General features: G+C 37.0%; 1 protein-coding gene across 1 annotated transcript in view; it reads right to left on the reverse strand.

Moving 5' to 3' along the window:
- HACD1 (3-hydroxyacyl-CoA dehydratase 1) overlaps positions 1–17,670 on the reverse strand; it is a 38,672-nt gene that overhangs the window by 14,270 nt on the left and 6,732 nt on the right. The window contains exons 2-5 of the mRNA XM_007936336.2: positions 6,811–6,928; positions 6,615–6,633; positions 6,451–6,539; positions 2,590–2,711 (exon numbers count right to left, since the gene is read on the reverse strand). Coding sequence (XP_007934527.1) covers positions 2,590–2,711; positions 6,451–6,539; positions 6,615–6,633; positions 6,811–6,928 — 348 coding nt within the window. The remainder of the gene's footprint in view (positions 1–2,589; positions 2,712–6,450; positions 6,540–6,614; positions 6,634–6,810; positions 6,929–17,670) is intronic.

The raw sequence follows: 17,670 nt of genomic DNA on the forward strand, positions 1-17,670 counted from the left end.
TGTTGTTATGTGCCGTCGAGTCGGCCCCGACTCATAGCGACCCCTCCTTGGGTTTCCGAGGCAGTATCACTACGGAAGTAGGATTGCCCAACCTTAGTCAAACCATAACAGTAGGCCAAACAATTTACAAAGAAGCTATTCCTAAAGTGAATTTTAATTTGAGAATAGCTTTAATATTTAAACATAAAAAAATAATATTTTTAGTTATTCAATGGGGTTGGCATATATATTTAGACAATCTGTATCATTGACTCAGACAATCAAGATTTTGACATGAAACATTATTCATGTTTCTGATTAAATGACAACATATTAATCTAACACAAGCATTTCAAACTTAAAAGATTTTATAATACCTCGTTTAACATTAAGACAAGTTACAAACATTTTCTAAACAGCAAATTCAAACATGCAGTGGCAGGGTTTTGAACACTGCTAATAATTCAAGACATGCAAATGCATTCCAAAAGGCCAAGACAATGTACAATGTGCTTCCAGTTCTTCTCCAAACAAATCTGTGAAGATAGTAAATGAAAAGAGACTGTATCACGGTTAGTATTTTTAAAGGTTCTTGAAGTCCAGAACACTGTGATCATGCAAAATAGCAATGACATGCAGTCAAGGATTAGAGTCCAGCTACATTCTAAGCTATCAACCTTCTAAAAATTCCAATACTGAAAGTAAATAAATTTTCATATACAATAAAATATCAACCAAACATAAAGGGTGGCACAACCTTTTTATGCCAGACAATATGTTTAAGCTCATATTATCATTTTAAAGAATTTTATATGCAAAATGGTAAGCTACAAATGTCTAAAATAGAGCTAGAGAATGCAAAGAAGTTTGAAGGAATATATTTGTCGTTAATAGTGATTATTCATGAAAAATGGAATTGTAAGTAATTTTAAAGCTTCTTCCTTTTTTGGTTCATTTATATAGTCTAATTTACTCTATTTAGACATGTATAATACATGAGTAATAATAATAATAAAAAGAAATAATCACTTAAGAAAAAAATGTTAGGTTTTTACTATATGGGAGATCTAAAACAAGTCTACCACAAGCTAAGGATTATCCTGAAATGCAGATTAACATAAATATCAGGATTTTATTTTAAATAACAGAAATATAGGTATAACAGTATTTATAATATCTCAAAGTATTATTTATAGCATTAGAAAACTGGAAACAATCTAAATTCTAACAACAGAGAACTGATTTAGTCTTTCTATGGAATATTGTGCAGCTTTAGAATTAAAGAGGTACATCTAAATGTATCTGTACAAAAAATAAAGCTCCAAGATATAAACAAAAAGCAGGCATAATAGCATCCTATCTTTGTTTAAAAAATTCACAGCTGGGTTTTGACAATTTTGTTAATATAGAAGCCTGTGTGGATAAACCTTAAATTGTGTTTCCCTCCAGGCAAACGGGTGGGTTGGGTAGAGTAGAAACAGAAATTTTCTATGTATATTCTACATATTCCATACTGTTGGAACTTTGTACAATAGAAACTTATTACATCTACAGTTTGAAAAGAAATTTTATGAATGAAAATATTTTTAAGCCCTTTTATCCTACATACATGGGATATATATCTCTTACTCTGATTGTCTCTACTACATCTTGGGTACAAAGTAGAAATACTACATTTGTTATTGTTATTATTGTTATTGTCACTATATGTATAACAGAAAATGGAGTTAAAAGTCCATACTGGTTGTGATTGGTTCTCAAAAGAGCAGTTCTGTGTTTATCATTTTGTGAAATACCAATTGCTCAAAGAATTTAAAATGTTAAAAAAAAGATACCTTTGCCTTAAAAAAAAAAAAAGTTGTTTTGGAGTTAACTGTGTTTAGAATTCTTAAATATAAATTTTGCCCACATTCTAAACACAATTTCAAGTAAATCTGACTTTAAAAAAAAGTCTGTCTCTGCTAGTTAAAGAGAAAAATGAGCTGCTTTACACATACGTTGTTGCTGTTGTTAGGTGCTGTCAAGTAGGCTGCAACTCTCATAGTGACCTTATATACAACAGAACTTTATATGTGTGTGTGTATGTATATATATATATGTATATATATATATATGTATATATATGTGTATGTATATATATATATATATGTATATATGTGTGTGTGTATATATATATATATATATATATGATACTAAAAATTGTGGATGCTGGATTTACTATTAAAATAATTGAAGCTTTTGTTTGTAGGGCATTGAGTTGGGAATGGTGGGAAAAAAATGTAAACCAGTTAGAAAGAAATGCTGTATTTCTGGCAGTTATTTAATATGATTTCAAAAATGCACAAAAGTGACCAATTCAGAAGTTATTTAAGGACAAGTAATATAATTTGTCTTGCATTGATTCTACCCAAGAAATATATTAATATGATTCATCTCCAGTCAATAAATTAAACTTTTAGAATGCAAGTTATAACACAACCAACATCTAAAACAATAGCATTTTGGCATCATGGAGCTAAAACACAAGTTTTTATTCTCTGGTGTTAGCTCAGCACACATAAATTAAGCATGCACAGGACTGTGAGAAACCAAACTGCAAGACATCACCACCTGGCCCATTTAATGAAGTATGGCAAGTGGTTGAGAAGATTGAATGTGTAGAAGGAATAGCGAGTGATCTCTGTCACAGTCCACGCGACCAGAAAAAGCACCACACTCTCCTCATTCTGGATCTGTAGGATTACAAAGAAATCCACAGTGTTTTTCAACCTTGAACTTACTTTTCCATAAAGATACTTTATTTATAATGTCCTTTGTTATAATGGAATATGTTAGGGTTAGACAAATTTAATGCAATACAGAAAACTTAATGTGGTCACCATCTTATAAATGATTATATACATGCAACTTAAATATGTCTTATGCATAGGAATGGTCAACCTTTACTTCAGCCAATAACAACCATCCCAGGATAACATCAACCCCTCAAAACTAGAATGGAAACAATCCGACCCTCCTACTTTCTATTAGTCATTGAATGATATCCATTTTATTGTAGAATCAACTCTTCAATTTGGCCACTCTTCTTTGCTCTACCACCATTATTTCAATTCAGGGCCATCTCATCTCTCATACAGACTACTGTAACAATCTCTTAAATAGTTTCTCCATTCTTTCTTTTCTTCACAAATGGAAGTTTTCTCTTGAAACCAAAGTAGAAATGCAAATGTAAACAACCACAAGATGCCATCTCATCTCAGTATTAATAGCAGTTAAACAAGACAGAAAGTAACAAATGCTGGTGAGGATGTAGAGAGCTTGAGACTCTCATATACTGCTAGTGGGACCGTAAAATGAAACAACCACTATGGAAATCAGTATGGTGATTTCCTTGACAACTTGGAGATAAAAATACCATTTGATCCAGCAATCCCATTACTAGGTATACATCCTAAAAAAGTGAGAGCCAGGATATGAATAGATATGTATATACCCATGTTCATCACAGCACTATTCACAATAGCAAAGAGATGGAAACTACTTAAATGCCCATCAGATGAGGAATGGATAAACAGACTGTGGTACACACACACAATGGAATACTATGCAACCCTAAAGAATAATGCAGAATCTGCAAAACATCCCATAATGTGGATGAACTTGGAGGACATTACGCTGAGTAAAATAAGTCAATCACAGAAAGACAATTATTGTATTAGTCCACTATTGTAAAAAGTCAAGGGAAGATTTATACATAGAAAGAAACTTTATTGGTTACCAGGGATGGGAGGAGAGGGGAGGGAAAATTTCTAAATAGGTTGAAAAAAAGAAAGACATAAATACCACAGGTTATTAATGGTTACCAGGGGTAGGAGAGAGGAGGAAGGGGGGCATTGAGATTATACTAATAGGTGGTAGAATATTTTGGAAAAGGATAGCAGTAATGATGACACAACATGAAAAACGTAATCAATGTCCCTGAGCTGTAAATGTGGAAGTTGTTATGTTGGTGAATGTCTTGTTACACATGTTTTCATCACAATAAAAGTAAACAAAACAAAACAAAAAATTAAACAAAGCAAAAAAACAAACAGACAAAAAACAAACTGGAGTCAGGTATTGCTAAAATTTAAAAGCTTCATTGGTTTCCTGCTTCTTAAGAGACTGTTGTTGTTGTTGTTGTGTGAGCATGATATTCAACATTCTTTACAATCCAAGTTCAGAAATTGCTCCAACTTCATCTACAATCACTCAAATTCCCTTACCTACTTCTTTCTCTGATGACACTAAAGTTCGTATTATTTCCAGAATACGTTCTGAACTTCCATATCTTTACATACCTGATTTCCCTTAATTAGAATGTTATTCCCTTATTACTTCCACTAGAAAATCCTTTCTCATCTTTTAAGATCCAGTCAGAACACTGTGTCCTCTAGAAAACTCTTCCCTTATTACTCTTCTCACCTTGAATAGAGTTATTTGTTCACTTTCTTTTGTTGTCACAGTACTTTGTTGATAACTATAAAACTTGCCAATTTGTATTAAAATATGTCTGGCTAGCTTCTGTATATCCATCAGCACTCAACTTATATATCTTTCCTCAGTGAAGCCTTCCTTCACTCCCCAGGTCAGGCTAACTCTTAAGTGTATTATACTGCATTGCACACTGGGCTCTGGTTTTAAAATACTTAACACTAATATAAAAATTTACCTATGTAACTACTTGCTCAACATCTCTCCCCATCTATAGGCTCCACAAGGTGGGAACCATGTCTGTACTGTTAACCACCATTATCCCCAGCAGTGTGTCTCACATAGAACAAGGGCACAATTAGTACCTGTTTAATGATGCAACATTTACATGATTGTACCTCTCCCCCATAGCCAATACACTTGACAGCTGGGATCACCTTATTGATTTCTGTAAATCTAGAAATCAGACAAATAGGATGCATTCAGTAAGTGTTGGTTGAATTAATTAAAGAGTGGTGGATGGGTGCCAATGAGAGGCTATTGTTGAGAAAAATAAATAGTAGTATTATACAGTGATCCTCTGGTGGCAAAAAAGAACAGGTAGATCCTTTTTCTTTTTGAGACTAGCAACTCTCATATTTTTGTGTTGTCAGTAGCAATTGAGTTGGCTCCAACTCATGGCAACTTTATGTAAAATAGAACAAAACGTTGTTCAGTCCTGTTCTGTCCTCTAGTTTAACTTCTGCTCTCTGGTTAACATGAGCCATCGGGTCTTTGTCTTTCTTCACCTTCTGTCTTTAGACATAATGTGGTCCTAGTCTAGCTATTATAGTCATATAATTTCTTCTTTATCCTATTAATGTTGTACTCCTGTTTCTAAACCACTGAGCAACTTAAAAAGTTGGCCTTTCTGTGTGGCCTTTTCTTATCGCTGTCTGTATGGGAGTCACTGATTAGAGACCACGTGGATGAAGTAAGTTGAGTGAAAGATACTAGTCAAGAGTGCCAAGGTGTAGAGTAATAAAAGGGCAGAAAGTCAACAATCTGTCCCCACACAGAAGGTGGCCAGTGAGTCTAGCAGGAAATGCAAAACAGGTTAAATATCAGTCCCCAAGCAAAGGACAGACAAGAACGGCATCCGAAGAATGGTAAAGCAGCCAGGTAACTGTCTTCAAGTAGAAAGAAGGTTATAAAGGCTGTCAAGGTCAGAAAAGTTGGTCTGGGAAATGTTTCTGTTATGGGTTTAATAGACCTAATATGTTGACACAGGCAGCATGATGTTTGTCTTGTCCAAAATTACATTACAAAATTAATTACATTCAGGTCTGTCTCCAGTCATGTCTCAATAAATAATGTTTATTTATTCCAAATTCTTTAACCTCCCTAACTTTTACTCTTCTCCATCTGTTATATGTGTAGAACTAGATTTACTCTTTTGGTCTATGACTACAACACTCAGTGCTAAATGATGAAAAATAAACTGCTTATATTGACAACTTCAATTATATCATCAAACAGAATACCCACAATAGACATATATTAATTTTGGGGAAGGGAAAGGCAATATACTATAAGAAGGTGTTCAGCACGATATCACTAAGGCAAAGGAACAAACAGGTGCATAAGAATTTATAGACAACAAGGGTACATACTATTACATACACCAGGCTGCAACTTAAAAAAAAGAGAGAGAATACTCATAACCTCAATATAAATGAAGTTTTAACTATTTAACAGAATATAAATATTAACTTAAAAATTAGAAAATATCAGAATATATTATGGATATAAAATGCCAATATTTGGTTTTGCTTGTCTTTCAAAGTCTCTCTATTAAAGCACTACAAAGCCTATGAACAACCCCACTTAAATTCCAACCCAACTTTTTTTTGTCCAGTGGTCCTGCTTCCAGAAATATACAAATGTTAATATTTTAGATTCCTATTAATAAAAAGCTTTTCTGCGGGCTCAAACAGAGAATATGTTCACATCACTTACTGGTTTTATACTGTGAGTAACAAGCCACACCATAAAGATTCTTGAACTCACTTGGACCCCAGCCACAAGCACAGAAGTAGGTACAATTCCTTAAAAAGAAAAACAAGTCAACTATTGTCCTACAGGCAATTTATAACAAAATAAAAATTAAAGCAAAAACTCACCAATTAAACAGTGGACTATCTGTAAGCAAATAAAGACAAAATCACAAGTCAATGGCATAAAACATAAAATAAACCCCTGTTCACATTGGTATTAAACGAATCCATAGGTGGTATGCACAAGATAAGATTGATTCTGGTCAACAAATAGAATTTCAAATAAATATGAGAATGGAAAATTAGATGATTAAGAACTTACCTCCAATAAGGCAAATGTCTGGAAAAATTTAAGTGTCTTCTGAATACTTTTATATAAACCTCTGTGTGTTCCTTTCTCCATATAAAAACGTATTATGGCAATAGCTAGGACCAACCACCTATAGAAAATTAAAGAATTTTATAAAATTCCATCAAAATTAATACCCCTGAACTTCTTGAAAATAAACACCATACTTTATATAGGAACAACATGTGAGTTACATATGTGAGTCTTCTGTTCATTATTCTAAGGAGCTCTGGTGGCACGGTGCCTAAGTCATTTGACTACTACCCAGCAGGTTGGCGGTTCAAACCCACCAGCTACTCCACAGAAGGAATATGGGACAATCTACTTCCATAAAGACTTACCACCTCAGAAACCCAAAGGGGTAGCTATGAGTTAGAATCAACTTGATGGCAATGAGTTTGGTTTGGTTTGGTTTGGTTCATTATTCTACTTAAAAAAAAAAAAAAAAGGAAGAAATGACAAACATTATTTTTATGCTTACCCTTCAAAGGGATAAATAGAATATATTACAGAAATTCATAGAAATTTAAAGCAATGTCCATTATATTTTTAGTTTCAGCAAATAAACCAACAGACTGAAGAAACTAGGTTTGGCACCAAATATGAGATTATCCTGAAGCACTAAATAACTATATAAATGTCCCTTGAGCTAAAAAGCTGTCAAATCTGTGTGTGAATATGTACTTTATACAAGTACATAACATATAATTATATGTAGGTACATAAAGTATAAATAGAAACTTTTTAGAATCACTATTACAGAATAAATTGTGTCCTCAAAATGTGTTCTAAATCCTAACCCCTATACCTGTGGTTATAATCTCACTTGGGATAGAAGCACTATTAGTGTGGGGTGTATCTCATGTCAATCTCTTTTGAGATATAAAAAGAGCAGACTGAGCAAGCAAGCACAGATGGGGGAACACAGATGCCGCGCCAGCGCCACATGAAATCTCTAAGGAACCAAGAAACAAGAGCTAATAAGACACAAGGGTCTTCCCCAGAGCCAATAGACAGGCAAAGCCTTCCTTTAGAGCTTGCACCTCGAATTCAGACTCCTAGTAGCATAGTGCCTAAGGCACTTGACTGCTCACCAGAAGGCTGGTGGTTCAAACCCACCAGCCACTCCTCGGAAGGAAGGTTGGGCAATCCTACTTCCGTAGTGATACTGCCTCGGAAACCCAAGGACAGGTCGCTATGAGTTGGGTCCGACTCGATGGCACATAACAACACAACAACAGCAGCCTCCTAAACTGTGAGAAAATTTGTTTCTGTTTCTTAAAGCCACTCACCTGTGGCATTTTTGTTATAGCAGCACCAGATAATTAAGATGATCATCAATTAATATTTATATAGCTCTCATTGAATATTAACAATTGCTGAGCCACATAAGGAATACATATTGAAGGTCAGGCATGGGCCTGCTTTCAAGGAATTTTTTTTTTAAATATATATATTTTTTCTCACTTATCAATTTACATTTGTATATTAAATATAGATTCTGTTCTGTGAATTAAAATACCGAGCCACATGTGTGGAGGCCAACTCTCTCACCCTATGCAATATCCTGGAGTCACTGATGAGAAGTAGTATTTTTTTTTGTTTCCCTTACAATTACATAAGGAGCTCTGGTGGTACAGTGGTTAAGGTATTTAACTCCTAACCAAAAGGTCAGCAGTTCAAACCCATCAGCCACTCTCCAGGAGAAAGATGAGGCAGTCTGCTTTTGGAAAGACTTACAGCCTTGAAAACCCTATGGGGCAGTTCTACTCTGTCCTATATAGTTGCCATAAATCAGAATCCACTTGATGGCAGTGGGCAGGCTTATACAATTACATAAGCCCTTTTAAGTGTTAAAAACAAGACAAAAAAAAAAAAAAAAGCCTCATCTGTACATCTTTAGTAGTAATAAATCTGTTGTCATAGAGTCGATTTCAACTCATAGAGACCCTGTAGAGCAGGGTAGGACTGGCCCATAGGGATTTCAAAGCTGTAATCTTTACAGAACCAGACTGCCTTACCTTTATTCCACAGAGCCACTGGTGGGTTGTGAACTGCAGACACACAGCCACAGAAAAGAGTACCTATCCCAGTTTTTTTAGATAAGTGGTCTCTAAAGTATCTATAGGGAGCTCTGGTAGCATAGTGGCTAAGACACTTGCCTGCTAACCAGAGGGCTGGCGGTTCAAACCCACCAGCCACTCCTCGGAAGGAAGGTCGGGCAATCCTACTTCCATAGTGATACTGCCTCGGAAACCCAAGGAGGGGTCGCTATGAGTCGGGTTTGACTCGACGGCACATAACAACAACAACAAAGTATCTAGTTAAACATATTTACAAATTACTGTACAGTTTTAACTTGTTAACTAACCAACACTCATAGAGAAATGGCTTTAAAAAATTCTTACAAAGACACTACTGATTGAATATGATGAAAATGCAAGCTCTACAGAAAATAAGAAGTAGAAGTGGCAAAACGGCACTTCTGTTCCTAGAACTTCTACTCCTCCTCATTAGCAAATGATGAAGTAAAAACAACAACATTCTTATCAGAAAAGATGTGTGGTGCAGTGAATTACTCAGTGTAGCTTTTCTAGCCACGATCTTTGTGGCACCCACTAGATGACTGGGTGGAACTATTCAAATGGGCCGTGGGCCACCAAGGGGACTGGATAGTTTGCTAACAATATCAATAAGTTACAAGGTGCACTTGTTAGTATGGGACCATGGACATAAGGTGTATGGAACCCTACTGTGGGGATTGGTCACTTTTGTCTTTCTGCTAGGCTTAAAACAAGGCCCGCTAGAGGGAGAAGAGGGATCTTAACTGCCATCAAGAGTGAAGAACCAAGGGTGGATCCTGCACTGGACTTCCTTGGCAGAGGTGACTGGCAGAGCCCAGCTGACCAGCACAGAGATGGTAAAAGCAGAATAGAGGGACCTGCATGAGACACAACAGCAGGCTTGTTGGCCCACAGAGTGAGAAAGCTAAGTGCCTTTGGGCATAAGGTTTACTGGTGGAATGAGTGCACCTATGTCATTGTTGTTAGGTGCCATCGAGTAGTCTCTGATTCACAGAGACCTCATGTACAGCAGAACGAAACACTGCCCAGTCCTGTGCCAGCCCCACAATCCTTGCTATACCTGAGCCCATCATTGCAGTCACTATGTCAATTCATCTCGTTGAGGGCCTTCCCCTTTATTGTTGTCCTTCCACTTTGCCAAACACGATATCCTCCAGGTATGGACCCTTCTTACAACATGACCAAAGTAGGTAAGATGAAGTTTGGCCATTCTCACTTTCAAGGAGCATTCCAGCTGGACTTCTTCCAAGACAGATGTGTTAGTTCTTTTAGCAGTCCATGGTATTTTCAGCATTCTTTGCCAACACAACTCAAAAGCATCGACTCTTCTTTGGTCTTCCTTTTTCACTGTCCAGCTCTCACATGCATATGAGGTGACTGAAAATACCACGGCTTGTGTCAAGCGCACCTTAGTCTTCAAGGAGGTATCTTTGCTCTTCAGCACTTGACAGACATCCTTTGCAGCAGATTTGCCTAATGCTGTATGTCGTCTGATATCTTGACTGCTGCTTCCATTGTTGCTGATTGTAGAACCAAGTAATATGAAGTCTTTGACAACTTTAATCTTTTCTCCATTTCCCATGATGCTGCTTATTGGTCCTGTTGTGAGGATTTTTGTTTTCTTTATATTGAGGTGTAATCCATACTGCAGACTGTAGTCTTCAACCTTCATCAGTAAGTGTTTCAAGGCATCCTCACTTTCAGAGAGCAAAATTGTTATGTCTGCATAATGCAGGTTGTTAATGAGTCTTCCTCTAATCCTGATGCCACGTTCATCTTCATATAGTCCAGGTTCTTGGATTATTTGTTCAGCATACAGATTGAATAACCCAGACACACTACCTTCTTGATTTTAAACCATGCAGTGTCCCCTAGTTCTGTTCGAATGACAGCCTCCTGGTCTATGCACAAGTTCCTCATGAGCACAATTAAGCACGGATGATGCTCTTGATGTCATCCCACTATTCTTCTGGTTTTTGGTCAGTGATGTTCAATGCATCAAATCTATTCTTTAGATGGTCTCTAAATTCAGGAGGGATATATTCAAGGTCATATTTTGGCTCTCATGGACTTGTTTTAATTGTCTTCAACTTCAAGTTGAAGTTGCATATGAATAGTTGATGGTCTGTTCCATAATCAGCTCCTGGCCTTGTTTTGGCTGAAGATATTGAGCTTCTCCATCGACTCTTTCCACTGATACAGTCAATCTGATTCATGTGTACTCTGTCTGACGAAGTCCACATGTGCAGCCGCCATTTGCGTTGTTGAAAAAAGGTGTTTGCAATGAGTAAGTCGTTGATCTTGCAAAATTCTATCATGCAATCTCCAGCATTATTCTATCTCTAAGGCCAAATTTTCCAACTACCCGTGATTCTTCTTTGTTTTCAACTTTTGCATTCCAATCACCAGTGATAATCAGCATGTCTTGATTGCATGTTTGGTCAATTTCAGACTGCAGAAGTTGGTAAAAATCTTCAACTTCCTCATCTTTGGCTTTGGTGGTTGGTGCACAAATTTGAATAACAGTAGAATTAACTGGCTTTCCTTGTAGTATGGATATTATTCTATCACTGATAGCATCATACTTCAGGATAGATCTTGAAACATTCATTGTGATGAAGAATGCCACAGCATTCCTCTTCAATTTGTCATTTCCAGCATAGTAGATCATATGGTTGTCTGAATCAAAATGGCCCAAACCAGTCCATTTCAGCTCACTAATGCCTAGGATATCAATCTTTATGCGTCCCATTTCATTTTTGACAACTTCCAATTTTCCTAGATTCATACTTCGTACATCCCATGTTCCGATTATTAATGGATATTTGCAGCTGTTTCTTCTCATATTGAGTCATGCCACTTCAACAAATGGAGGCCCCTAAAGTTCTACTTTATCCATATCATTAATGTAGGCTCTACTCTGAGGAGGCAGCCTTTTCCAGTCATATTGTGAGTGTGTTCTGACCTGAGGGGCTCATCTTCCAGCACTGGATTGTTTCAGGGCTATTCATATAATTTTCCAGTAATATATCAGACAGTGTTTCACTACTATTCATAAGGTTTTCACTAGCCAATTCCTTGAGAAGCGGATGGCCTCTTCCTTCTTCCGAGTCTGTCTCAGTCTGGAAGCTCCACCAAAACCAGTCCACCATGGGCACCCCTGCTGGCACAGCCTCCAGCCTCACAGCAACATCCAAGCCACCACAGTATGACAAACCGACAGACAAGTTCGTCTCCCTTAGCTGTGTACCTATAGGCAGAGCTAAACCAGCTTTGTAACATTTGCCTAAGCAGGGCAGAGGCCAGGCCAAGAGGCTGAGGGCCAGAGACAGGCATGCATTGGGGCCTGGCCGATGGGAGGCTGTCCCTGTCAAAGAACTGTATGCTTAGAGTTCCTGGCAATTGTGGCCTTTTATTTCCGTAATAAACCTCATAATCATGAGTTCTGCCTGTGGGTTCTATGTGGCCACTGCAATGAATTATTGAACCCAGCAGAGAGTGTTGTGGAAAAGACAGTTGGGTTAGAATTTGTGAAAAGGCTGGAGGGCAGTAGCATGTCTGGCCTCACAGCAATCAGCTTTAGGCTGGTGCTGTTGATCCTTCTCTCTCTCCCTCTTAGAGGTCAAAGGGGGACATCATTTCCATGCCCTTTTTGCAACAAGTGAGGTAAATGTTTGACACTATCACAAATACATAGGAAATGTGTATGTGTTAATGATTAACAACAGTGATAATATAAGTATGCTTTCAGAGTATGTTTTATGTTTTAGACACTATTCTAAATGCATTACATACTAACATATAATCATCACAATAATCCCATGAGGTAGGTACAACTATTATCCTATTTTGCACATGAGGAAATAAGAAGAGTCACACAGCCAATTAGCTGGGAGAACTAAACACACATTGAGTTCAGTCTATGCTCATAAACCACTATCCTGTACTGTCTAACTCTAAGTATATACTGTGCCCTATAATAATAGGTAATGATAGTGATTCATGTATTTAAATTACAGATACATTTTAAAATTGATAGAGCATTTATCCTCAAATATTTTTACTGATAGTAGTATGCTATCAAAAAAGTTTGAAGGTCACTGTTCCAGCTGAGAAAATCATCATTTGGAGGCATTAAGTTATTTACCTTAAGCCTTAGAGCAGATTAATGGTAAAACTAGAACCACAGAGGTCTCCTAACTCCCAGTCCTATTTTCTTTCCACTATACCACAGCTTTACTGGATTTACTATGATTCATCTCATTTGAGAGCCAACACTGAATTCAGAGCTGGACTAATCTGAGAGTGCTAATCTGGATACCTTCTGGGTTTAAAATGCCATCTCATTATCCTCAATGCCCAAGTTCCCACACTTCTAAGAAAATAAAAAACTTAAACAAAAACCCATTGCCATCAAGTCAATTCCAACTCATAGTGGCCCTCTAGGACAGAGGAGAAACTGTCCCGTAGGATTTCCAACACTGAAAATCTTTACAGAAGCAGACTGTCACATCTTTCTTCCATGGAGCAGCTGGTGGGTTTGAACTGCCAACTTTTAGTCCACCTTGTTGTTGTTGTTGTTGTTATGTGCCGTCACTTAACAACTGCACCACCAGGGCTCCTTAACAAACCAAACCAAAAACCCACGGCCATCAAGTCAATTCTGTCTCACAGCAACCTCTGTCGGGTTTTAAAGGCTATGGATCTTTGTGGTAATAGATTGCCTCATTTTCCTTCTACAGAGCAGCCGGTGGGCTTGAACCACCAACCTTCTGGTTAGCAGCCAAATGCCTTACCAAATGAGCCATCAGAGGTCCTTGGGCTAATAGTAAGATCTTTTAATTCACACAAAATTATCTGTTTTTTATAACAAACCCTACTCAGATTTCTACAAAACATAAATTTGAGAGGTAATTATTAACCAAAAATTTATAAAAGGGTACAATTAAAAGACAAGTTTTCTACATTTTTAAGAAACATTGTGTAAAAATTCAATTCATATATTGTAACAGTATAACAAATCATACTGTTGCTCCATAGGTGGCAATATTGCACCAACTAGTCTAGTATCATAATAATGCCATGTGTTCCAAAGGGAAGAAATCAAAAGATTCTCAAGTCAGAAAGGACATCAAACCATCGAGGCTAACCTCTAATCTGTTTTCTGGCTTATTTGACCAGGAGCTAATCTAATCAGAGCTCACTTCCTAAGCATGCCATCACAGAGGTGACAATCTCTAAGTCTAAAAGGCTCATATTTAACAAACTTTGGCATTCCTTCATCACCAGCTTTATAATTATAATAAAATTTATATACATACATATATATATAATACATATTTAATATATACATTATACACACACACACACACACACACATATACATACATACATACATATATAAAAATAAAGTAGGAGCTCTGGTAGCATAGTGCCTAAGGCACTTGACTGCTAACCAGAAGGCTGGTAGTTCAAACCCACCAGCCACTCCTCAGAAGGAAGATGGGGCAATCTACTTCCATAGTGATACTGCCTTGGAAACCCAAAAAGGGGTCGCTGTCAGGTCCGACTCGATGGCACATAACAACAACAACAACAACATATATATATATAAAGTAATTTCTGCAAAGAGGAATTCTTTTCCAGAGAGTTCTGTGTCTTTAAAACATTCTAGGCCTATTTATTAAAAATGAGTGTGATCTCAGAGGGGGATCTGTATAGGAGATCCTGGATAAAGTGGGAGAACAATGTGGGACAAAACTCAAAATCATTAAAAAAAAAAAAAAAAAGACCACATTTGCTGGTCTGATAGAGCCTGGTGAAACCCCTGAGACTATGGCCTTAGCTGCCCTTCAGGTTTGGAATTGAACTCACTCCTGTGGCTTCCAACCAAATAAAAGACAAGCATATAGGCTGAACATTTATATTAGGTAGATACACTCCTTGGAGAGATCAATCATGGGAAAATAGAAGGGCAGTGTATGCACAGAGAGACCTGGGGTGGGGGCAGGAGTGCATGGGAGGGGAGTTGTTGCATTTTGAGTTGCAGTCAATGTCATGAGACAAAGTGTATGTGAGCTGCTATATGGAAAGTGAATTTGCTGTGTAAACTTTTACCCAAATCACAATAAAAATTAATTTTTTTTTTTTAAATGAGTGTGATCTTCAATAAAACTGACTCTCTTAAGGAAAAAAAAAAATTATTCCTATGTAGAAGATTGCTTGTTTCTTTCATTCATTCATTCTCAGGCTCAACATTTATTGATAAGCCAGCTACTGTGCTACATTCTGGGGAGGCAGAGTTAAATAGGATATAATTCTTGCCTCAAGTAACGTTTAAATTAGTAAGTAGAGACAAAAGCACAGTGCTATAATAGGAAATATATGCCATAATTTACTAAATACAGGAGCCTTTATCTCATGCCACTCTACCTACAACCACCCTGAAAACTCTTATAAAAAGGAGAATGTCTTTCTCCTAGTTGTCTTCAAACAATGAAAGAAAAATCAAGCCAGTTGTCTTCGAGTTGGTTCTGAGTCATGAGGACCCCATGTGTGTCAGAGTAGAACTGTACTGCTCAGGGTTTTCAAGACCGCAATCTTTCAGAAGCAGGTCACCAGGTCTTTCTTCCAAGGTGCCTGTGGGTGAGTTTGAACCAAATTTTCAGTTAGTTGTCCAGCAATTAAAAATGCATTTTTAACTAACTGAAAATTAGTACCACCTAATATTTCTTTTTATCTCCTGAGATTTCCTGAAGAACAGCTGCTTCTTAAATAACTTGGTTATCTATCTCTGTATAGAAGATGTGAATACACATTACACCAAAAAAGATATACAATTGGCAAATAAACACATGAAAGGAAGCTAGACATCATCATTAGTCATTAGGGTAATGAAAACGTGAAACTATGAGATAATTCAACACACCTGTTAGATGTGTAAAATTACAAAGACTGACCCTACTAAGCAAAGGGTCTCATATGCTACTGATGGGAATATAAAATGGCACAACCACTTTGGAAAACAGGCTGGCAGTTTCTTAAAAAAACTAAACATGTATCTACTTTATGACCCAGCTATTATGCCTAGGTATTTACCCAAGACAAATGAAAGCATATATCCTTAGAAAAGCCTATACATGAATGTTCACACCTTTATTTGCACTACACAAAAAGTGGGAACAACTGAAATGTCCATCAACAGATCAATGAAGGGATAAATCTTCTTAGCAATAAAATTAATGGCTATTACTTAACATTTTGGGAAAATGTATTTCTTTGTTGTTGTTGTTGTTGTTGAGTGCCGTCGAGTCGTTTTTACCCAAGACAAATGAAAGCATATATCCTTACAAAAGCCTATACATGAATGTTCACACCTTTATTTGCACTACACAAAATGTAGGAACAACTGAAATGTCCATCAACAGATCAATGAAGGGATAAATCTTCTTAGCAATAAAATTAATGGCTATTACTTAACATTTTGGGAAAATGTATTTCTTTGTATAAACTTGAATTTGATCTTCTACTAAGTTGCACTATGTATACTGTGAAAACATAATGAGTAGTTTTTCTTTCTGTAACAGTTTCATTTATCAATTAACTACTAGGGGTAGGAAGTAACATTTTTAAGCATTCATTGTGTAACTTGCACCCTCCTGAGCTCTCTCTCTCTCTCTCACTCTCTCTCTCTCTCTAATCCCATTTATACCTTGTTATAGTCTAGCAAAGTAGTTCCAATTTTTGATGAGAAAATGAATGGTCAGAGAGGTTAAGTATAACTTGTTTGAGGTTATCTAGCTAACAAAGAGTGAAACAGTCTTCAATCAACACCTCCCTGTACTGTTCAAAGAATCAAATACAAATAGGTTAGTGATGTATTTAAGAACCTGTGCAATGTCCAAGCTAGACATCCACCTTCACTTCCCATCCTATACTTCAGGTCCATTTGCTGTTCCTCAACAATGTGTCTAGAAATTTCACATTTCCCACTCCTGCTATTTCCTCATACATGCCCATGAAATCCTACTCATTTTTCAATAGGTTCAATTTAAATATTATGGTCTCCTCTACAGAGTTTCTCTGGTTCTGCCTTAGCTATCTCTCCTTTGTCCCCTCTGTGGAGCACTTACTTCATTCTAACTTGTATTACACTTGCTGTTTATATATAATTGTCCCAAGTTACACTTCTTCAAAGACAGTGCCTCTCTTATATCCCCTACTTGACCTAGAACAATGCACTTAACACTTCCACACTCAAAAGTATTTGTTGAAAAGCAAAGAGAAAAAGAAATAGTTACTTTCCTAGTGAAGGATCCAAAAATCAAATTCACTGCCATCTATTTGATTCTGACTCATAGTGACCATATAGAGCAGAGTAGAACTGCCCTATATGGCTTCCAATGCTGCAAATCTTTAAGGAAGCAGGCTACCTCATCTTTCTCCCAAGGAACAGCTAATGGGTTCAAACTACCCACCTTTAGTTACCAACTAAATGCCTTAACCACTGCACCATGGTAGTAGTTAAGGTTGTGTGTTAACTTGGCAGGGATGTGGTTTTAAGGTCGCTAGATGTAGTTATTTCCCATGATGAGATTGTAGTAATCACCTCAATGGTTGTTGTTGTTGTTGTTAAGTGCCGTCGAGTCGTTTCCAACTCATAGCGACCCCATGCACAGCAGAACAAAACACTGCCCGATCCCGCGCCAGCCCCACAATCCCTGCTATACTTGAGCCCATCATTGCAGCC

Source organism: Orycteropus afer, unplaced genomic scaffold (genome assembly GCF_000298275.1).
Source record: "Orycteropus afer afer isolate SDZICR_OR568_19922 unplaced genomic scaffold, OryAfe1.0 scaffold00035, whole genome shotgun sequence".
In the NCBI taxonomy this organism is placed as follows: Eukaryota; Metazoa; Chordata; class Mammalia; order Tubulidentata; family Orycteropodidae; genus Orycteropus; species Orycteropus afer.